The sequence below is a fragment of the Rhipicephalus sanguineus genome, chromosome 10, assembly GCF_013339695.2.
Source record: "Rhipicephalus sanguineus isolate Rsan-2018 chromosome 10, BIME_Rsan_1.4, whole genome shotgun sequence".
Taxonomy (NCBI): domain Eukaryota; kingdom Metazoa; phylum Arthropoda; class Arachnida; order Ixodida; family Ixodidae; genus Rhipicephalus; species Rhipicephalus sanguineus.
Window position 1 is genome coordinate 123,796,408 of NC_051185.1, and position 24,148 is coordinate 123,820,555.

A 24,148-nucleotide genomic window follows, 5' to 3' on the forward strand; every position below is an offset into this window, starting at 1 on the left:
TAGATTATTAACAAGGTATTGATTAGCATGTTGTTATTAGCGCGGCCTTAATCAGGCAGATATTAGTTAGCAAGATCCTAATTAACAATGCCCCTATTAGAGAGTCTCTAATTGGCAAAATAATAATTACATGGTCATAATTAGCATGGTCTACTTAGCATGGTGTTATATAGCACGGTGTAAGTTATGAAGATTCTAATTAGCAAAGCCCTACTTAGCATCGTCTTATTTAGCGAGCCGTAAATAGCGTGGTCTTAATTAGCAAGGTCCTCTGCTCCTGTTTGTTGGTTCTTTTTCTCAGTGTCTCTTCTGTTTACCTGTTCTGTGCTTCTCTTTTGCTCTCTTCACAAGGCACGCGCATCGATCAAATGCCTACGTAGCACATCCGTCGTGTGAGCCTTTAAAAAGAAGAAAACTGGGCGAGTTGTTATGCATTCATCGTTACTGGAGAGCGCGCCCTGACGACGGAGACGAAGAACACGAAACAAGCGCTCCCTGTGTCTTCTTCTCTCTTTGTCTTCCTCGTCAGTGCGCGCTCTCCGGCAACGAAGAAAAAATAGCTGTCAACCTTAATGGCTGTGCTAGCCACAGGCCTCTTTATCCGCGAACTTACTAGGCGATACAGGAAAATGTACTATCACTATCCTCATTTCTTGGATGTACGTTGCCAAGTGCAAACTGTCGCTATTTACACTCAGCTCTAAGCTGAAGAGAGCGCACGTCGGTCGAGGTATCGCGTTTCACAGCTTAGCTTTCGGGTCACGCGAAGCGGTGGTACGAAATGCTTAGACAGCTTTGCTGTGAATAAATAAATAAGTAAATAAATGACTAAGTAAATATTAAGACCCTCATACCGAAAGCGAGTACAACGAAGAAAATTTCGCAACTAGTATGATCAGTTAAGTTGAGAAATTTAAGGCTCTCTCTAAAAACGCACTTACGAATGAATCACCGCCATTATGACCATGCGTACTTTTGTAGGCATATCTTGCGATTTCGAAATTACATATTTCCAGTCATAATTTGAAACGATTTGTTCATGAGTGACGGTTTATCGATGAAGTCAGCTGAGAAGAGCTAACATTGCGAACGCTTACATCGCATATTTCGAGCGTCAATATATGCAAAGTGATTCAAGAAATGTGTCCAGAAATCCTCGAAAAATCAGGAAAATACAACATTTGCTCGCTGCTCTTGCTTTTTTTCTTGATTGCTTTTTTCTGTAGCGGCAGGCATCTTAGAATAGTTATAAAGATCATGTAGGCACTGGTTGCGACAGTAAAATTATTAACTTCTTATTTAGTGGATTAGGCCTTTATGTCAAATGGGAGAATCGAAGTTCTACACGCGAAGAACCCATCGCAGCTTTGAGATATGGAATAAGCGGTTTCTAATAATTGTTGTGGCGTAATGAAATTCAACCAATTTCAACGGCGAAAACTAAACCGACGAACCGATGAGCGCAACAAGCATGCGACCAGAATGACATCACTGTTGAAGCCAGCAATTGACAGAGGTGTAGTTTTTCCGCGTTCGTTGGCGTATGTGCGCATGCGTGCTATAATTGCAAGCGCAGCCCGCACACCCACGCAGCGAAGTCGGTTGATGGTTGATATAACGATGCTCACTCATTCTGGACGTCCTCGGAAAAGTATAGCAGTTGCGCTCTTCCGTGTTTTCGTTTCTACGCTGAGTTTCGTTGAATTTCATTACTTTGCAATTATTACTACAGGCCACTTTTCCGAAATCTCAAAGCTGCAATCGGATTTCCGAATGAAGGACTTCAATTCGCCTATTTGACATAACCACCCAGCTCCATTATTTAAAAGTTAATAACTTTACCTTTCTTAATTGCTGTCTGAAATTGTGTCTTTAGCCATTTTAGGATACCTTCATGCGGCTACAGAAGTGATTGTGAGGGCAGCGAACAAATATCGCATTTCCCTGGTCTTCACGGATTTGCGGACTGATTTTTGGAAACCCCCTGTGTATTGGTAATTTGTAAAAGGTGGCGAGTGTATACGGAGTTTCAGTCGTAAAAAAGAAAATGTCTTGGAGTATGAGGACATATTTAGATGGAAGGCTCTGAGACGCTTTGTTGGGAAGCATTAAGAGACGCTTTGTTGAGAGACACACGGTGTGGTATATTTATTGATTTAAACTCTCCACGTCCTAGGTGACTATTTATGACCTTGTTGGCCTGCTCCACACATTATTTTGCAGGAACCGCAAGCTGCTAGATGTCGCATGGCATTTTTGACGAGCGCCACATCTATGAAGCCAGTACGTGCGCTGCTCCTGTGGGATGCTGCTGTGGGCTTTATGAGGAGCTCGCGAGCTGCTTCCTTCTCTGCAGCTCGGATTTCTCAGAGGTGCGTGCAAGGCTCGGTAGAAGAGAACACATCCTTCTCTCTGATGCTGTTAGACGTTATTCCTGCTTTGGCCGCCATGTCATAGAACATCGATGTGCTGTCTTTGAGGAGTTCATCCAAAGTTCCATATTCGACGACACTTCCTTCGCTCATGACGAGTATCCTGGTCAGGAAATGAAGAAAACAGCGAGTCTAAGAAACAGCGCACCTGCACAAGTTTTACTTATGCCGTGCAAAAAATGCAGCTAAACAGTGTGCATGAGCGAGTTGGTGCGACATGCAATTAAAATAGCGCAAAAGACAGCGGACTAGTAAAAGAAGGGTGTGATGAGGTGGTTTCTAATTACCAATGTTTTTATCATTTTGGTTCTTCCTTCTTTCATTTGTAATACAATAGTGAGGTACATCTTCCGTGGTTGTGACAAATAAGCCTTGTTGTTGGTCAGCGCTGTGGTCTCTGTATTTCTTTTACTCGTACTCTGTCTTTTCCTCCGTTTTAATTTGAAGCAAAGAAAGAGACGATCCGCTGCATACTGCTTAAATATAAAAATTGCAGCGGCTTGCAGAGGGTGCATAATCTACAGTAAACACCTCTAACAATACTAATTTACGCTGGTATGAAAAGAGAGCACCATCGAGTAGAAATATTGTTTAGTATAGTCGAAAGCCTAAGAATTGTGTACATCGAACGCTCTGTTCAAACCAGTGTTCACGGCGCTTTCATGAGTAGCGCAAAAGTGGCGTAAAGTGGCGTAAAATAAGAGGCTTTCTGCCGAGTGAACGGATGAATGCGTCCATCTGCCATATACAGGAACCTTGCAAGGGATGCGAAGCTTTCGTTCAGCAATGACGTATGTTGAATAGCACGACACCACGTATTCGCGCTTGTTGAAACGCGAATAACTTCACACTGCGATGAGAGACACACCGCGCATTTTTACGATGAGCGTCCACAAATGCCATCTTCATCGTTAGCTAAAGGACTAGACCTATGCCTTCAAACGTTTAAAAGTCAATGTCTTTATGGGCCTCTTTCAAGAATTTACATTGACCGGGTGCGAGTTCCGCCACATAGTCGACGATGACTTCTGGTGGAAGTCTGAGTCGACTATAGCAGAGAGCTTCTTCAGCTAGGCCGTATACGGAAGCGAAGCGTCAACTGGTAGTAAGTTGAGGCGGGCCAGAAATCAGTAGTCTCTACGGGAAAAGTGAGAACAATAGTCGGTAAACATTTTTAAAAAATGGGTGGCTCTTCTAAGCCTAGTTATCACGAGCGAAATGTATGTTCGTCAATGTGGCTTTTCGGGCTAGTTGGATAAGTGCATCAAAAGGTACCTAAGCGCTAGCAGGCAGGGACGAGGAAGACAAAACGGGACAAGCGCTAACTTTCAAATGAATGTTTATTCTCAGAAATAAAAGTACATTTAGAACCGTACACAAAAGAAAGTCCAATCACCGCACATGGAAACCTGCCGCGTCCAGAAAAGCGAATTCATTTGCAGTCAGCGCCACTGAAGGGCAGCTGACAAAGCTATTACCGGCCCTCGCTATTAGGGCGGCTTCAACAATCTCTCGCGTATTTTTATCGGCATTACTATACACAACGGTGCACTCTTTTAACAAGGCTTCGCATCCACAATCACTACAATGTCTAGACAAATGACCATACCGATATCGACCCACCTTCTGCTTGTGTTCTCTTAGCCATTCGTTTAAGCATCTCCCCGAGTGTCCGGTGTCCGATTTTCTTGCGGGGAAGTTTACATCACACTGACACACTATCTAACATACTGCACGCTATACACAGTCGTTCGGAACCCCAGTGCTGATGTATAACACCTTGGGTAGGTGGAGCGCTCTATTTGTATTAATTTTTAGTGTGTTTATGTGGAAAAGTAAGTTGAGCTTTTGGTCGAATACAATTCCTAGCAACTTGTGATCTTGATTTAGGGCTTTCGCGACATCGTTTAACTGCAGAACTGGGTCCGTGCATAATCCTCGCCTTTCCCTAAATAGAACAGCAGTAGTTTTTAAATGCGAAGCATTTCTTAGCAAACCTCACTCACTTTGGCAGTTTCTGTCTACGTATCTATCTATCTAGCCGGTACGTCTGGCCGCTCTCCTGGTCGTCTCCATAACTTGTAATATACTAAAATTAGCATAGCAGGGGCCTGTCGCAAAACGCCTGTCGCGCACGTCATGAAACCCTTTCTATCAGTCACGTGCGGCACATGCCCGCATACCACAGTTCACGTTATGCGGGTATGTGCCACAGGTGATTCACAGACTCAATCAACACGAGCATACATATTGAAACGCAAGGCTAGGGAGGGAGCTCATGGCAGAACACCCCTGGAAGACGCTCGACTGCCATCCACTCGTCCCGTTGGTCCGCCAAAATCATGCAGTGTTCTCTACGTTTCTTATGAGGCTAAGCGATGGCCTTATGCTGACCGAGTACGACGTAAGATTGGTTGAGAGCTGCTTTGTGATACTCGAAGCCGTCGCTAAGTGCCCTGACGGCATACGGCTACACTACAGCAATGCGGACGTCGACCGCTATAACGCATGTTGCCTCGACGCTGCGGACAACGTGTTATGTTAACCCGCATGTGATATCATAACTGGTTTTAAAAATGAGCAGGTACACAGGGATGCCCTGACCAAGGTGGCCAAGGTAAACGCAAGCGACATGGGTGGCCTGCCGGCCTCAATTGGCCTGATCATCGACAAGCCGTACATGATCACAGCCAACATCGACGCAAGCGACGGCCTCGTTAATGGTAACATGGGCACCTTATGGTACATCGAGTGTGACGAAAACGGCAACCTCCTGCGACTGTGGCTTGGGTTTCCAACGTCCACACTAGGCACTGTCGTCCCAGCCAGGCCCAAGCACATCACTACCGCACACCCCTCAGTGGAAATAAATGGGTGCCCGCGGTAATACGAATCACCACAGCCATAAAAAAATGGTATGCATGAGACTTTCTTTATCGCAAATATTGCAATGGGGGTTTCTGAAGACGCTGTCGAACTTTGCAAGTTATATTTCTTGCCTAAAGTCAACATTCAGCAATTTAGGTAAATAATCTTAATTTTCAAATTAATTATCAAACAAAACATTGTAGTGCCCAATGTAACTGTCAGCAATTTGCAACTTAATTCACTCGCCTGCTTCTAGTATTGTATTATTTATTCCTTAGCTAAAGATTGCTGGCACACCCGGTATGACGTGTCGAGTACCTCCCATTTAAGATCGATTAATAGACATGGGGAGCAGAAAGCTAAATCTTTAAATTTAGCTTTCTTAAAAGGGAGATATTATAAGACAAAGGAATATCTTCAACGATCTGCCCTGTTTCTTCAATTTTGTCCCTACACCGAAGAGCAAAATAAGCATTAAGATCCCCAAGAAAACAAACGGCTTTGGTAATTGTACTCCTACTAGATTTCCTTGGTGTTTAGTGGTAAAATGGGTGTGGGGTAGAATATACAGCGAACAAATGGTGTTCGTTTTCTAAGATAGAATGATGAGGGCTACGGCCTCGAAAGATGTTTTCAGTTGGACATCTCGGATAGGAGTGCCGCCCTGCACGACTACGGCTACTACTCCCGACAGACGGCGGCAACATTCGCTGTCCTTTCGGGCAACTGTAACGCCTTTAAATATTTCATAATGTGTTGCACCTAGGCTATTTTCTTGGAGAGAGAATGCCACTGGTGAGAACTTGCTGATACTGCCTTTTATGTCACCTAAATTATGTAGTAGCCCTCTACAGTTCCAATGAGCAATAAAAGCCATGACGGGATAAAACTGAGCAAATGTACAGAAGTAAAGCATTTCGTTATTCAATATATTAGGTGACATATGTGCAACAGTTTGACTGTATACAGTAGCAATAACCATTTAGATTATTGCTTCTTGCTGAACCTAGTAAGCGGGAATTTGTCCTTAGCGCGCTCAGCAAAGTGCTTGTTCTTCGGTACTGTTGACACCGAGGTTGTCGGCTCGACTACTATTGCCCTCTCAGAGGCTCTGGAGGATCGAGAATGTGGCGCTGAGGCACGGCTCTCAGGCCTTGGCGTTCGACTGATTTTAGGGCGTTCGACTGATTTTATGGCGCAGGGAGACTAGGGTCTGCGGGCCTTTTGAGGTGCATGGAGCAGCTTACGCTGCTTCCAGGAAGGGGGTGGAAGGAGTCACAAGCGGACCACTATGTCTGGCCGCGGTGGGCTTCTGAGGCCTCTGTGACGCTGCCTCCGACTGCGCTACATCGGCATAACTTCTGCCGAAACGATACCACAACCATTTTCGCGCTTCGTGCAATGATATATTTTCTCGGGCGGTCACCGTGATTACGTCTTTTTTTCTCTTTTTTCCAGAATGGGCATGACCGGGAATACGCTGGGTGATCCCCCTTACAGTTGACACAAAGTGGTTATGAAGTGCAGTTTTCCTTGTGTGGTCGCTTAAGCTGCATCTTGCGCATGTTTGTTTGCCTCTGCATGAGTGTGATGCGTGTCCAAACCATTGGCATTCGAAACAGCGTCTAGGCTGGGCATGACCGGGAATACGCTGGGTGATTCCCCTTACAGGTGACAAAGTGGTGACGAAGTGCCATTTTACAAGACGGCGGAAGGACATCATTCTTAAGTACCACGCATAAATTCATCAGTGGTCACCAGCATTATCTATCTACGGAAGCCAGCGCTCTTGTAGTGGAGCTTCAAGCCATCCGTGACGCAGTGCGGAATGTCACATCTAAGATGCCTACAATTAAGCAACTTGACGTATTCACTGATTCTTTAGCGGCTATTCAGGAACTCAAGAAAGTTCACAAGGCGATGGACATCTGCCAGGCGATACATCAGATGAACCGTAATACAGCCACTTGCGTCAGGGTACACTGGATTCAAGGCCCTGCTGCGAGCCCTCACAGTATTGCTGCTGACCAACAAGGACACTGCCCTCCTAATACAGATCTCCCATCTATTCGCCTTCCACCTCAACCCCAAAATACACTCCGTGCCCGTAAAAATGTTCTCCGGCAGGATACACGCGCTCTTATGCCACCGTGTGTCTGCTCTCTCCCCCTTCACCTTACTAGGGCGGAGGAAGTCGTGCTTAGGAGGCTTCGGGCAGGCGTGGCCCTTACACCGGCTGTTATCTCCACATGGAACTCCACATCTCCACATCTACCAGTGGGTGCTACATGCCCGTACTGTTCTGTTCCGATGATGCAAGCAAATGCATACCACCTCATATGGACATGACAAGGGTTACAGTCGGAACGCTCCTGTCATCTCCTGCAAGCTGGCCTTCGCTACAGTTATGACCGATGGATACATGACAACACATTCCACAAGATACTTCTTCACTTCATTCACAACACCGGCCTAACGGCGCACATATATACAAATATACACAACAAATATTATGCCTTAGGGCAAGTCTATGTCGCACAAAAAGTGCAGTTTTCATTGTGTGGTCGTTTAAGGTGCATTTTGCGCATGTTTGTTTGTCTCTGCATGAGTGTGATGAGTGTCCAAACGATTGGCATTCGAAACATTGTCTAGGTTTGGGGATTTAGGGTCTGACATTCATTTTCACGTACCCTCACTCGAGACAGGTGGACATTTCACTCGTACCAAATGTTAGTATAACATGTTTGGTAGAGACTTCGTGGTTGTTTCGGCAGATTACTATTCTTTGTACCTTTATGACATCTTCGTCCTGAAAACACTGGAGGAGTTCTTCATCACTTAGACACAAAAAGTCTTTCTCAGGCATTACTCCTTCGCTGGTATTTGAACATCTGTGGAGAACAATTGTTATTGCAGTTTCACCAATACTGGTTAGTTCGGATAGCTTTGGAACTTGCTCTTTTTCAGATAGTTCCAGGACGAGATGAACACTTGACATTTTTGAAGCGTTCTTCGCAGGTTAAACCTTCTCTTTAAGGCACTTGGCCACCAAAAATGGGGAGCGCTTTCTTGCTGGTGTGCTTTCACTGTGGATCACATAATACTTAGGCAATGTAACTTTGTTCTGCATGGACGAATGAAAACTTGCCTCGGTGGGGCCTCTCGTACGAGACCGATCGAAAACGACAGAAGTTCGAGACGCCACAAAAATATTGGTGTGTTCGCAACAGCGCCGACCCCCAACCATGGAGGCACAAGGGGACGCACCTGGACTGATCAAACAAGCCGGCACGGCGCCAGCCGCACGTTGCCACTATGACCCAATATCACTAAGCAAGGTTGGATACCTACATCAGGTTAACCCTTGCCGCCTGGAAAAAATGAAATAAATAGAAGAAAGTAGACAGGACCGATTTAAAGTGAAAGAAGAAGACGGAGGTGTAGGGAGAGGGAGAAAGGAAAAGATGACTGCCGATTTTCCCTGAGTAGGTCGGCCCAGGGGTGCGTTCTACGTGAATACGGGGCGAAAGGGGTGCTTCGCTTCTGCCGGTGGGCCTTAAAGGTCCAAGCACCCAGTGTTGACTGACTTCCCAGGATCCCCTTTTCCCCGGACGCAGCAAAGCCACGCACGGCTAGGCGTGGGAAGGGGCCGACCCACCTCCCCACGCGCCCGCGTCGGCTCGGGTCCGTGGTGAAGCCTCTCACCTAACGCCTGCCTGCGCGGACGCCCCTGCGGGGATTTCAATACTTGAAGCGAATATGCAGCCCTGCTGCGGCTCTGGAGCTCGTGTTTTTCGAGCGCGCACTTTAATCTATTTCCCCGTGAGAATGCTTCAACCGCTAGTACCTCTCATTGGAGCGTGCATTCTTTTGTATGTTGGAAAGCTCTGTTAGCCAACAGCGTTACGTAGGTCGCGTAGAGCGTTAATCTTAAATCGTGTACCTGTTTCAGCACACACGCCAGACGACGCTTAGCCATATGCAAGAGAAACGATCATATGCTAAATGACCATGCCCCCGATCACTCGACCGAGTGGCATGTAGGCGCCTGCATTCCCGCCGGCAGAAGTTTCTGTCTTTAGAAATCACTGAAGATAAATCAAATAACAGAAAATAAAATAAAATTAAAAATAATAAAAAAGAGTGATCTCCACGCCCACCTGTCGTAATCGAGCACAGTGTGCAGCCGGTGCGCCACGGTGAGGAGCGTGAAGTTGGCGAAGCTGTCCCGCAGCGTCGCTTGGATCAGGCTGTCTGTGTCGCCGTCCATATGTGAGGTGGCTTCGTCCAGTACCAGGATCTTTGGTCTCCGCAAAAGGGCGCGCGCCAAGCACACCAGCTGCCGCTGCCCAGCACTGGAGGGCAAAAAGTGGCAAATCAATAACTGCAACATTATGCCATCTTTCGCTGGCAGCAAGGTCGAGTGTGCCCGTGTGAATATCATTTCTCGTTAAGCGCCTCGTAGAGAAAGATACGTGTTTCTGCAGATGATTGTTCTTGAGCGTAATTATAGTCGTTTGGTTGAATTAAAACTGTAAAATGCTCGACATTATTCAGGAATATAAAACAACATTTACGCAGGTCATACATTCTGATAATACTGTTTTGGTTATGAGAGAGAAGAAAATGAAAAAGAGAGGCGCTTAACCAGCTGGACCGGCTTCACACTCCAGTGAACCGTCTGAATTTTTCCCGGTATAATTTCTTACTCCGTCTTTGATATTGCTGCAATATCAAGTTTTTCAGCGCATAAATACGTTGAGCATCAGTGCTTTGCGATTATGCTCACATTTGGTAACGCTATAATGGGTAGTAGCCAACGTTCTCAGTGTACATTAGTTCTTAAAGGGGACCTGCAACCCAAATTACGCATGTCGGTTTTATCGGCCGTTTGCTTGCTATAGGTCTTCATGACTGCTGTTTGCACCAGTGAAATAGGCGACAGCAAAGCGCTTCATATTTTAATTTCTTTCCAAAGTGGGTTTCCGCACCGACTGCAGCGTCGTATATCAACTATTTCTGCTGTCAAAAGTGAAGTACCACTCAGCCTAAACTCTTCATTTTTATTGGTTGAAAATAAGGAATATATTTTGCACGCTTACTATGTACTGATTCTGAAGAAGTCAGAAATTGTAATGCGGTTAATACTTGTTAGAGCTATGAAAGAGCCACCAATTCGTGTTTCAATTGCAACTTCTGTTGTGCTCAACACCACTGTAGCGCTGTCAAACGGTCTACAAAAGACGCAGCCTTCATCAATACACCGTACTTTGCATTGCTGCATCAGGGCAAAGCCATTAATTCCTCTAAGACAGAACACAGAATTTCCTTGGACTGTCCTCTGCTGGTGTTATGGTTTTCGCCCACCAGCGTTATTCTTTTCAGTCAAATTGAGCGTGCGCGCGTTTTCATTCCCTCGCGTTCCTTTCCGCGTTCTAGCATGGCCCTCATCGCTGTCGTCTTCGTGTGGCTATGGTGTGGCATCGGTTTCGGTGGTGTCCTTCGAACATTTTATAGCGGCGCGTAGTCGTAGTTAACAAGTAACGTAGTTAACAACGCATAGCGCGTCACCTGCTCGTAGGCGCTCGCGCTCAAGATCCATCCATTCGGAGTCGCTCACCGTTTCTGACCCGTTCTGACCGCTCATTTGTCCACAGAGTCATCTGCTAAATTGTGCGAAGCCGCATCCGCCAGAAAGAACGGCGCTTGCTTACGGCAGGAGGGCCACCGTGTGCTGCAAGGTTCTGGTACGGCAAAATGTAAGCCGCGTTTTGATTGCAAGCAACCAAAACAAGCCTGACACTTCACTGGGCGAGTGAAATACGAAATGGTATGCCAATTTCTGTCATCTTCTTCAATTTTTAATTTGGAAGCGTCTATCTCAAAAATTCTTATTGCATTCATCTGAGGGCGATACGAGGAATGCATTGCAACGTAAAACTACGTGGGTGAATTTTGGGTGCAGGGCCCTTTTAATCTGTTCAGTTAGCAGAAGACATTAAGAAGAAGCTCATCCTCTGTGCACATAATTTCTCATCATGAAGTTATACTTTTCTGTACCTCAGATTGCTGCCGCCGTCTCCAGTCTCGAGTAGTAGCTTCAGCGGCTGCTTGGACACAAAGTCAGAGAGATGGGCCTGTCGCAAAACTTCCCACAACTCCTCGTCCGTGTGCTTCTGCGTGGGGTCCAAGTTGGCACGAAGTGTACCCCGCACCAGATTCGGATCCTGCAAAAGTTCACAGGAAGATAATAGGCAGAGCTTAGCGCTCCACTGTTCAAAAGTAAGAGCATATGTCTTGCGGGAGAAGCATTCTGCCATCAGTGCTTAGTGATTTTATAGCGCTATTTCTCAGTTTTCGAGACATAAAAAACGTTTATATTCAAAAGCAATGTCCGGCTACGTACTTTCGAGTGAGATTTTAATGACTTTCCCCATGGTGTTGAGTATTCGGCGAAACAGAGCTTCCCACGAGGAGGTTGTTTTGCCTGGGTTCACCAGCCAGGCATCCCATGTAAGCACGTTAGAACAAAATGAACAGCGTTGGGGTGTGCTGGCTTTCAGGTAACAGGCCGATTTGAAGCTGTGGGCGGCAGCACTATGGGCGTTTTTTAAACACCGCTTTCAATGTGGATGTGTTTTAGTATTGGTCAAAGGGCGATATAAAGGACCGCGTTTGATGGAAGAGCTAGCGGTGGTATACGGGGAAGGTTAGTGGTATTGTATTCCACAGGGTATAGAAAGCTGCGGCCCTCGCATGAATTTGTCAGGCGCGTGTGTTTACACGCCTCTTGCATAGCTAGCCTTTCGCCTAAGTTGTTGTGTATAGCTGTCACACCTGCGAGGTCACTTGGTGCATAGCCGAACCGGTACCCCAAAGGTTGCGCACGTGTTGAATTTGAGAGGGCTGTTGATATTGCGGAGCTGGGTAGTAGTGAGATGCATGTACGCAAGGCTGTGCGTGATCCTGGTATACACAAAGGCGTCTGTGGTTCACCGCAGCACTGCTCTCTGGCGCCATTATTCTCGTTGACGATTTGTTGAAGCATATGTGCTCTTTGGCTAATGTGTTGCTGAGGTCGCTGTATCCATACGTCTGGTATGCCATCATGTGGCGAATAAAATCTGAAAACGCGTCTATTTGATTGTCTTGGTATCGTTTGACAGTACACGTGAGGCTCAATGAGGGTTCGTGGTTCTTATGCTTGGTGTAACCATCCAGGTCCACTAAATATTTGCATTGCCAAGCGAGCACTGAAGTCCAAGACAACGAAAATACAGGGTGGTTCTTTTAAAACTGCCCTATTTCATTGGGCTGTAATCCCGTTACACTGTATCCAATTTCAATGCGATTTGCGAAAAAACATTCAGGAAGGATGAAAACTTATTTGCCCGTTCCGTTCCTTGATGTGCAACGCTGAGAAAAAAGAATAAATAAGAAATAGCGAAAACAGCGAAATGCTATTGTCACGTGGTCGTGACGTCGACGAAGAAAGCAGTCGGCGTTTGCAGAATGAAACTGTTTATTTGGCCGAACTTGTGGCCGGGAAAATGAGAACCAGAACTACAGCAATACACGCTGTACAATGATAGCGGCGAACAGGGCGTCGTCCGTCGATCAACTGACAAGCGGCGAAGTGCGTCGGCTTTTATACAGGTGCTATCGAACTTTCCAGCGATATCGCTGTTGGCGGCGTTATCTCTCGACAAAGCTGGAACATTCTCGTACGGCGCGCAATCTTAACGGATTGTTCCAAAATAATCGCGAAGCTTCCTACACATCACGGCGAGGCCTGCGCAGCGCGTTGCCCACAGTCCTTGTGGGTGAAGCTTCAACTCAGGAAAATATAAGACTTGCGGCAATGCCCCCCTCTGAAAAAAGCATCGTCCCGATGCTTAAAAACAGAACATGAATACATGCAATACTAAAGAAAACTAATAAAGAAAGCAAACATTAGAGTCCTCAGGTGCGTTAACGAGCATAGTACGGTTTAAGGCGCACCACATGCACGACCTCGGGTCGAGCTCGGCGCCTCTGAGAGTTCGTGATGCCGTCGGGGACAACCTCGTAGTCGAGTGCGCCGAGACGTCGAAGTACCCTGTACGGTCCGAAGTATCGTCGAAGAAGCTTCTCGCTTAGTCCGCGTCGTCGTATTGGCGTCCAGACCCACACACGGTCGCCGGGCTGGTACTCGACGAAGCGTCGTCGAAGATTGTAGCGACGGCTGTCGGTGTGGTGCTGGGTCTTGATGCGCAGGCGGGCGAGCTGTCGAGCTTCTTCGGCACGTTGTAAGTAAGCGGCGGCGTCGACATTTTCTTCGTCGGTGACGTTGGGTAGCATGGCGTCGAGCGTCGTCGCCGGGCTCCTTCCGTAGACCAACTTGTACGGCGTCATCTGCGTCGTTTCTTGGACGGCCGTGTTGTAAGCGAAGGTCACGTACGGAAGGACGGCGTCCCACGTCTTGTGCTCAACGTCGACGTACATGGCGAGCATGTCGGCGATGGTCTTATTTAGACGCTCGGTGAGGCCATTGGTCTGCGGGTGGTAGGCGGTGGTGCGGCGGTGGCTCGTCTCGCTGTATTTTAAGATCGCCTGAGTTAGGTCCGCTGTAAAGGCGGTACCTCTGTCTGTGATGAGGACCTCTGGGGCGCCATGACGCAAGACGACGTTCTCCACGAAGAACTTGGCTACCTCGGCGGCACTGCCTTTGGGCAATGCCTTTGTCTCGGCGTAGCGGGTGAGGTAGTCAGTTGCTACGACGATCCACTTGTTGTCGGAAGTCGACGTCGGGAACGGCCCCAGTAGGTCCATCCCGATTTGCTGGAACGGCCGGTGAGGTGGTTCGATTGGCTGCAGAAGTCCCGCTGGCCTAGTCGGCGGTGTCTTCCGTCGCTGGCAATCTCGGCAAGTCTTGACGTAGTGGGCGACGTCGGCAGCAAGGCGTGGCCAGTAGTACTTTTCCTGTATTCTGGCGAGCGTGCGGGAAACACCGAGGTGTCCAGCCGTCGGGTCGTCGTGTAGGGCCTGGAGGACTTCTGGTCGCAATGATGAGGGCACGACAAGAAGATAGTCCGTTCGAAGTGGCGAGAAGTTCTTTTTCAGGAGAACGCCGTTCCGTAAGAAAAACGACGACAGTCCTCGCTTGAATACCTTCGGAACAACGGCGGTCTTGCACTGGAGGTACTCCATAAGGCCCCCCAGTTCCGCGTCGGCTCGTTGCCTTTCGGCGAAGTCGTCGGCACTTATAGTTCCGAGGAAGCAGTCATCGTCGTCGTCTTGCGGCGGCGCGTCGACGGGGGCACGAGAGAGGCAGTCGGCGTCAGAGTGTTTTCGTCCGGACTTGTACACGACGGTAATGTCGAATTCTTGAAGCCTCAGACTCCATCGTGCGAGACGACCTGAAGGGTCCTTCAAGTTAGCTAGCCAACATAAGGCGTGATGGTCACCGACAACTTCGAAGGGCCTGCCATAGAGGTAGGGGCGAAACTTTGACGTAGCCCAGATGATGGCGAGGCATTCCCTTTCTGTTGTGGAATAGTTGGCTTCTGCCTTGGATAATGACCGGCTAGCATAACTGATAACCCTTTCAAGCCCGTACGTCTTTTGCACAAGGACGGCACCGAGTCCTACGCTGCTTGCGTCGGTGTGTATTTCAGTATCGGCGCAATCGTCGAAATGCGCAAGTATGGGTGGCGTCTGCAGGCGTCGTTTAAGTTCCTCAAATGCTTGCACTTGCTCCGGTTCCCACCTGAATTCCACGTTATTCTTCGTGAGAAGCGTGAGTGAATCGGCGATGCGTGAAAAGTTTTTGACGAAGCGTCTGTAATAGGCGTATAATCCGAGAAATCGGCGGACGGCCTTCTTGTCGGTGGGAGGCGCGAAGTCGGCGATGGCCGCTGTTTTCCGCGGGTCTGGGCGCACTCCAGACTTGCTGATCACATGATCGAGAAACAGGAGCTCGTCGTATGCGAATCGGCACTTTTCTGGCTTCAGGGTCAGTCCAGAGGTCTTGATTGCTTGAAGTACTGCCTCAAGCCGCCGGAGATGCTCGTCGAAGGTCGAGGAAAACACGACGACGTCGTCCAAATACACAAGGCACGTCTGCCACTTCAATCCAGCCAGTACGGTGTCCATGACGCGCTGGAACGTCGCAGGTGCCGCGCAGAGACCGAAAGGCATGACCTTGAACTCAAAGAGGCCGTCGGGTGTTATAAAAGCGGTCTTTTCTCGGTCTCTTTCATCTACTTCGACCTGCCAATAGCCGGTCTTGAGGTCCATCGACGAAAAGTACGTTGCGTTGTGAAGTCGATCCAGGGTGTCGTCTATCCGTGGGAGGGGGTACACGTCCTTCTTCGTGATTTTATTCAGGCGCCGATAATCAACGCAGAAGCGCAGTGTCCCGTCCTTCTTCTTCACTAATACCACGAGTGACGCCCACGGACTCTTTGAAGGCTGGATGATATCGTCGCGTAGCATTTCGTCGACTTGTTTCTTTATGGCCTCACGTTCTCGCGTCGAAACTCTGTAGGGGCTCTGTCGGAGTGGTCGAGAATTTTCTTCTGTTATAATGCGTTCTTAGCAAGGGGCGTTTGTCGGACCCGCGAGGACGACGAGAAACAGTGCTTGTACTGCAGGAGCAGGGTTTTGAGCTTGTCTTGCTTGACCTTCGGAAGGCTCGGGTTGACGTCAAAATCCGGTTCGGGACCTCTATTCGTCGAAGCAGGTTCGGCAGCATCGAAGAGGGCGAAAGCATCGCTGCGGCTACACATTCATCGATGTAGGCAACCGTCGTACCATAGTCCCTCAATACTTTTTTCTGGTCACGAAACTTCCCCGTCACTCTATGGGAGAGCTTTGTGTGTCGTCAACTTTGACCGCGGGGCGGCGCCACCAGCGTTAGGGGGGCACCCGCGGCACTCGTCGAAGTAGTCAGCGAGGCGACGGCGTGGTGTGTTTGTTTTTGTGCATCGTGCTGTATCGCGTGTGTGTGGTGCTTTCTGTGCGTCTGATCGTGTTCATACGTGACAAATAGTTAGCGGCACCGTGACGAACGATGTAGAAGACGTCCTGCGTTCGGCACGGTCGCTCCGGCGAACAAGGCACTCGTCGAGCTCAGCGCGGCGACGCGCTCTGCGTTCGCTTTGTTTGCGTCGTTTTAATCGCGTGTGTGTGGTGCTGTGTGTGCCTGTGACCATTTTCGTATGTGACAAACAGTTAGCGGCAGCTTCACGAACGATGACAAAGACATGCTGTGTGCCGCGCTGTCGCTCCGGCTATATGTTTTCGGTGAAGAGGCGGGATTCACGCCCGTCGTACGTACGGCTGTGTACTGGCAATGTTGGTCGCGGTTCTTCCGCCGACGTCGGCTACAGCCTCGAGGAAAATAAAAACCTTCAAAAAGGCATGACCAAGCAGTCTTTGCTAAATCAGCGTGCAGGCAAGGCTGCACGCCGATTCCACCGCGATCGAAAGGAATAGAACATTGCCGCAACCGAACAGACATTGATGACCGCTACGCGCAGGTACGAGCACGCTGCCTATACGCGATGAGTGATCAGTATATAAAAAACACACGAAAATATGTCCGTGAAGCCACCAGAGCGAGTTTCCCGCCACGGAAACCTCTCGACGCACCAAAAACGCCGTTTAAGCGGCCGCGATGAAAGCCCCCTTGACTGCAGTAATGCCCCCTGGCGGGAGGAGCTGTCCCTATACCAAACTTGGCCCGAAGTTTCGTGACCAGTAAAACAGTATTGAGGGACTATGGTCCGTACCCATGTTGAGGTGCCTATATTCGCAGCTCGGCGATACCTCTTGCGACGCAAATTTGACGATTCAGGAGTAGTTGCTGATCGCAATCGATTACGCCTTCAAGGTTTGCAGGTTTTTCAGTGCCGACGGAAATAATGACGCTGGAGCGCGGCGGAACGGTCACCTGCTCTTCTATTACATTCAGTGCATGGTTCCCTGGCGTCGGGTGGGGCGGGAGCGCTTTGTCTGAGGTTAGTGTTATCGACTCAGACCTCAGGTCGATAACGGCGCCGTGGTCACTTAGGAAGTCCATTCCGAGTATCACATCCCTGGAGCAGTTTTGTAGGATTACAAAGCTCGCAGGATAAGTGTGGTTATTGATGGTGACTCTCGCCGTGCAGACACCAATCGGTGTTATCAGGTGGCCTCCAGCTGTCCGGATTTCGGGTCCACTCCAAGCGGTCTTTACTTTCTTCAGCTTGGTGGCGAATGGCCCACTGACGACGGAATAGTCGGCTCCGGTGTCGACGAGAGCTGTGATGCTGTGGCCGTCGATAAGGACATCGAGGTCGCTAGTTCGTCGTCTTGCGTTGCGGTTAGGTCGTGGCGTCGGATCACGGCTTCGTCGATTTGTCCCGCTGTTTCTACGTTGCGTCGTCAGGCTTTCTTCGGGCCGCGAAGTTTCGTCGTGAGGGCTCCGTCCGGTTTGCGTCGTGTTCTGAAGGTCTCGTCGCGTTGTCGTCGTCGGCGGCCGCGGAGGATCTTCGGCATTTCGTCGTACAGCAACCGCACCTCCATCGGTTGCTACCCTTAGTTTCCCGGATACGGGCTAGGCGACCGGCCCCGGTTTGGGCCAGTGTACTGCCGGCGGTGCGGTGACATGTAGCGGCCGGGCGACGGCGAGCGGGAAGCCCGTCGTTCTTCCCACTGTGTTCCGGTGAGGTAGTCGTCGATGTCGCGAGGCCGTTCGCCTGGCTGCGGGCGCGGCGCGTTAACGGCGAATCCGCGTAGCCCCATCTGTCGATACTGGCATCGGCGGTATGTGTGGCCGGCTTCCCCGCAGTGATAGCAGAGCGGCCGGTTGTCAGGGGCACGCCAAACGTCGGTCTTTCGGGGGGCGCAGCGTTGTCCTGTCGGCGGGCGGTATCGCGTCGGTGGTGGTGGCGGCGGTGCCTGGCGGCGGAACTGCTGCGGCGACGCGGTGTCTTGACGTGGGCGAGGGGGTGGGGCGTTGCGTCGGGCTGCAGAAGCATAGCTCATGGCTTCCGGCTGAGCCTGCGGTGCTTCGGGAATTCCAAGCGATTGCCGGACTTCCTCGCGGACAACGTCGGCGATTGAATGCACTTGATGCTGCGGCGAAGGTAACAGTTTGCGCAGCTCTTCCCGCACAATCGCTCTGATGGTGTCACGCAGGTCATCAGACTGCAGCGCCTGAACCTCCCCGTAGGTCGTCGTAGGAATGCGGCGGTTGTACTGCCTAGTGCGGATTTCTAGTGCCTTTTCGATTGTGGTGGCCTCTGAAAGGAATTCCGAGACCGTCTTCGGCGGGTTGCGCACAAGTCCGGCGAAGAGTTCTTCCTTCACACCCCGCATCAGGAAGCGAACTTTCTTTTTTCGGACATGGCTGGATCGGCATGGCGGAATAGTCGAGTCATTTCTTCGGTGTACAGTCCGGCGTTTTCATTGGGGAGCTGTACACGGGTCTCGAGAAGGGTTTCAGCCCTTTCTTTCCGGATGACGCTCGTGAAGGTGTTGAGAAATCCGGTGCGGAAGAGGTCCCATGATGTTAGCGTGGACTCTCGATTCTCGAACCAGGTCCTTGCGCCATCTTGAAGGGCGAAGTAGACATGGCGTAGCTTCTCGTCGCAGTCCCAGTTGTTGAACGTGGAGACTCGGTCGTATGCCTCCAGCCAGCTTTGTGGATCCTCGCATGGTGATCCGCGGAATGTCGGCGGCTCCCTCGGTTGATGCATGACGACCGTTGTAGGCGCCACAGCGGTTGTCATTGTGGCTGTTGTCTTCTTCGTTGTGATCCTGGTCTTGTCCGGTAGGGGTCCGTATTGTGGGGGTAGTCCTTCCAGTCTGCGGCTGGCTCGACTGCCGCTGATGGTGTCGGTGTCTTCTTCGCGACGTGGGCTGGGTTCAACGCTTGTCGGGGGCGTCCGGAACATGAACGAGCAGCACCTCCACCAGATGTCACGTGGTCGTGACGTCGACGAAGAAAGCAGTCGGCGTTTGCAGAATGAAACTGTTTATTTGGCCGAACTTGTGGCCGGGAAAATGAGAACTAGAACTACAGCAATACACGCTGTACAATGATAGCGGCGAACAGGGCGTCGTCCGTCGATCAACTGACAAGCGGCGAAGTGCGTCGGCTTTTATACAGGTGCTATCGAACTTTCCAGCGATATCGCTGTTGGCGGCGTTATCTCTCGACAAAGCTGGAACATTCTCGTGCGGCGCGCAATCTTAACGGATTGTTCCAAAACAATCGCGAAGCTTCCTACACATCACGGCGAGGCCTACGCAGCGCGTTGCCCACAGTCCTTGTGGGTGAAGCTTCAACTCATGAAAATATAAGACTTGCGGCACTATACAAGGAAGGATGGCTACTCCGACGCAGTGTTCGCGTCAGCCAGCGGTGGCGGAAGTTGCCCACACCAGGGCCCGCATTCTAAAACGATCGCAAATGACGACAATAGCCAAACTGTCGCATTTGGTGTGCGCTGATTGTCAAATGAGCAAAACCGGAAAGTGATGGCGCCATCTAGTATTTCTGTCGACGTGACGGTGCTCTACGGTGCTCCTGACATGCCTGGAATAAACGAACCCACCTTGTCACCATGGGTTAATTGTAAAACCTAGCCAACAAATATTGTACATTCCTTGTTGCACATTGTATTGGACCGGCCACTAGCCACTTTAGACTATCGGTCCGCATAATCGTATATTCAGTTCCCTGTTCATGAAAATAAAGTTATCTTGATTGATTGATTTGATTGATTGATTGATTGATTCATTTCAGTGTCATAGGCGGTAGCGTCTAGCATTCGATCCTTGGTGGATGTGCCAAGCATTTCTTACTCTGAAGCGTTCAGCGAGCAGTACCTTGATGTGTTTTCAGACTCGTTCTTTTGCCACCGCTTTCTTTATTGAACATTTCAAGAACATAAACCGTGTGTTGCTCGCGTAGTTTATCGTGAGCCGGCAACGTGTTGCGGTGCTGAGAAGATGTCGCTGCGCTGTCACACTACAGCTGAAACCTCCGAGTACGCCGTGTTAAACTCTACACAAAAATGCATTTCACGCAAAGTTGCATTCTTTACTGTGCTTCAAACAATTGCACAAAAGCGTTGAATGCACTTTCAACACGTCTTGTACTTCAAGTAGCCACAGGCAAGCCTGGCCACTCCTTAGAAGCTAGAGTGGAAATGAAAATTGGGCAAGTTCGTAACGATTCATAGCTGGTAGAGGCAAAACAGCGTGAAATAACAGGGACCAAGGAAGAGCAGACACGACACTAGCGCTAACTTTCAAGTGAGCAATTTATTGAAGAAACATCATAATATACTCTTACTGCTCATGCTCTTACGACATTCCTGACTAGACAGGCATGACGACATTCCTGGCTAGACACAAGGCAACTAATCTTAACACTGTTAACCATTACAATAATGTCAAAAAGAAATTTCCTTTTCCTGGAGGGCTATTGAAGGCTGACGCAGTTACGCCCTGCCCTCTGTATTTTGTGGGCCTCAAAGATTTCGCGTGTCAACTGGTCATGGTGGCTGAAAAAAATCCTCGTTCTAGAAAATTCCTCGGCGCACTCGCAATCTAGGGAGTGCATTGCCAAGTGCGTCGAGCAAAGATTACCTCTCAGAGAATTTTCATGCGCCCTCAGTCAAAATTGCTAGTGTCCATGCCCTCTAATTCAGGGCTGGGCAAAGATACTTTCAAATTGTATCGCGATACGATACAAGATACTCAGGCAAGAAGTATTTGAGATACTGATAAAAGATACTGCAACACTGATTGTAACCGATACGATACATTATAATTGTATCTTAAGATACTTCGATACATTCGGAAATTTGTTGTTATATATCTATACAATGTAGATCTAAACGCCTATGCGCTAAAATGTTCGCTTGAAAATGTATTAACTGTGACCAATTTCGTTTCATTCAAATGAAATGTTTGTTAGTATCTCAAAAGTTTTGTACTTCTTGCTCAAGGTATATTACTTTCATTCTGAAACAACTTATTGGCGCTGCTTTAGCTGCCTAACATGACAGCTCTTTGTACTCTTCGCTGACAGCGGTTGTTTTTCGTCGCTTTTGTTATTGATGGGAGTCGCTTCTCTGCTTGCCGATCAGCTAGCGTGTTTTCATCTAATCACAAGAATTTCGAAGTCTCCGCACGATGGTGCAAATACCGCTGAGGAGTTATACCTTGTCCGTATAGACGTATTATGGTTTTCGCAATAACGTAACATCGCACAGGTGCACGTCGCCAAGAATATGTGCAGCGCAGAAACGCTTCAGACATACTGCACAGTTTCACAATGCGCCGCAGGACATCGCCGCTGTTCACAGTATTGCCACTTATAGCTCCGATTACCTGGTGATCGATAACAGTAAAAAAATTCAGAGAACCTAAACAAGTAAAACAAATATATATAAGTAAAATAGAAAAGCGGTTCCGTATCAAACACAGCGAATACGTATAGAAACACGATACAGGCGGCACCCCCAAGAACCATTAACCATTGCATTTTACGTCCCAAAACCAGGATATGATTACGAGAGACGCTTCAATGGAGGGTTCCGGAAATTTCAAGCACCTAGGGTTCTAAAACCTAAACATAAACACATGGGCCTCTGGCACTTTCCCTCCATCGAACTGCGGCCGCCATCACCTTCGGGTCAGCAGTCAAGCACCATAACCACCAGACCACTGCAGCGGGTAACCCCTAATGGCTATGACAATTAAAACCTGAGCCAATGGAAAACCGCGTAAAACGGCTCGTTGAGATGCTCACGAGAAAAACGGAGCACTTGTTAGAACACTGTTGCTCAAGTATCTTTGCTAACATATTCAAGATGGCTCTTAATAATTTACGTTATTATAATGCAAACTCAATATCGCTATTTTACTTAGTAGTAAGCAGAATTTTTGTTACTGTACACTCCACGCGCGCCCGGTGCATTACATGTTTGTTCTCAACATCCCCTTCACAAAAATTCAATTGGAATATAAGTATCTAAACAGTAGCGGAAGTGACGCAGACAGTTAAAAGTAAGAATAAAGCAAAGAGCTTACCATCATATTGCAGTAAGCAGACCGAAAAAATTAACGCAGCTTCGCACGAGTGGTGCCAAGCCTGAAGGAAGTGCGGAGCTGGGTAGCCTCCTTTGTTTCTCTTCTGTTTTCTCCTTCTTTCCTCCTATCTTTCTTTCTTCTTCTCTTTTACCATATTTCTGAGTTTTTTCTATTTTATTTCTATTTATTTCTATTTTCCTTCCTAGTTCTCCCCTTCTTTCTTCTTTTTCTATTTCTCGCTTGCTTCCTCTTTTTTTATGTTTTATACGTGGTTTTGCCTGCGTTACGCCAAGCGACGACGGCATACGACAGCACGCGCCTCTAAAGTGCTCCGCACTTAAAAAAAACAATATAGAGACAGAGGTAACTTAATGCATGGGAAAGCAGGGCAGCTAAGAAAGAACTTGTGCTAACAATCAAATTATGATTTTAAAACTATGTGAATAAATGAAAGAGTCCTACGCCAAGATAGCGTCTGTTAGGTGAATGCTTGCTCTGCTATCGGCATCGGTACCGGTGGTGCTATGGCTCTTAGAATATCTTTGCATATAAGTCACTCTCAGTGCATGTAAGTCAAACTTACATCTACGAGATCCTTCAAATCGCTGATGTGTGAAAGCCTCGAGATGCAAAGCAACTCCACATATTTGAATTCCTCAGACTTCGTTATGAAGCACGATGCAAAAGAAACACTACAGCGGCATCAAAATTTGTGCGAAAGACGCCGCACGCATTGGAGTATGCGGGACAGGACAGTAATTTAGTGCCAAATGTCATGGTACTCACACAACTAAAAAGAAAAAAAACGAGGAAACAAATGGGTCAAGGCTGGGCCTTGACCTTCACGCGCTTGTTTGCCGATACGACGCGAGCGCCCCCTCATGACTTTGATCCACCGATAGGGACGTTCAGCGCTTATTGCTTATCCTCACTCGAAAGATCTGGCGGAAAGGTAAAATGTTATCACTGCCTTCAGTTTTATTCTGGTGACTTAGTGGCAGCAGTATCAGCTTGAGAAGCGGAGCTCAGCCAACATTTATTGTTTCGCACGGTGGTTGTGCGATCGCAGTATCTTGTATCTTAAGATACACGATACATTCTTCAATGTATCGGAAATACAGATACTGATACACATCCTGCGAGACGTATCGCGATGCAGATACAAGACACCCGAAGAGTATCTAAGATAGTATCTAAGATACATGTATATTCGATACTGCCCAGCACTGCCCTCTATAAAGAAGTGCTGTTGCTGGCGTTCTGGTAAGGCGTTGCAGGTAACGCCACGGAAAAGGTGAAAAAATGGGCTCTGTAGGAACCCCATGTCCTGTCTGACGGAGCGTCCCCCCAGAGCAGTCGCATATTTTTCGGAACGGGAACAGCCGTAGAAGCCTGTCTAAAGCTTGGTTTTAGAAAAAAAGTGAAGTGATTGCCAGTAATCAATTACAAGAAAGTATAATTCAATTACTCAGAATGTGACAGTTTCAAAAAGGTAATCGATTATGTAACAATGTTAGCAGAAAATGTAATTGATTACAAATAATCGATTACTTGTAAGGCATTACGTACAACTCTGGTAGAGATTAAAATATGTTGCAAAAGAGAACTCCGCACAACCTGCGAACATTTCATATCACCGTTGTACATACCATTTTTCCTCGTGCTCATACGTTTTTATTTCATTTTTAATTTTAAGTACTTACGACACGCTTACACAGCAGCTTCTGAAACCTAGGATCTAGTCAAACGCTGTTGCTTGTAATGATCACTTCATT

The 24,148-nt window shown here is 48.3% G+C and overlaps 1 protein-coding gene across 1 annotated transcript in view; it reads right to left on the minus strand.

Moving 5' to 3' along the window:
• Nucleotides 1-2,142: 2,142 nt before the first annotated feature.
• LOC119406721 (ATP-binding cassette sub-family C member 2) overlaps nucleotides 2,143-24,148 on the minus strand; it is a 197,075-nt gene continuing 175,069 nt past the window's right edge. The window contains exons 16-18 of the mRNA XM_049420186.1: nucleotides 11,361-11,527; nucleotides 9,461-9,655; nucleotides 2,143-2,535 (exon numbers count right to left, since the gene is read on the minus strand). Of these exons, the coding sequence (XP_049276143.1) occupies nucleotides 2,367-2,535; nucleotides 9,461-9,655; nucleotides 11,361-11,527 (531 nt within the window). The 3' untranslated portion in view covers nucleotides 2,143-2,366. The remainder of the gene's footprint in view (nucleotides 2,536-9,460; nucleotides 9,656-11,360; nucleotides 11,528-24,148) is intronic.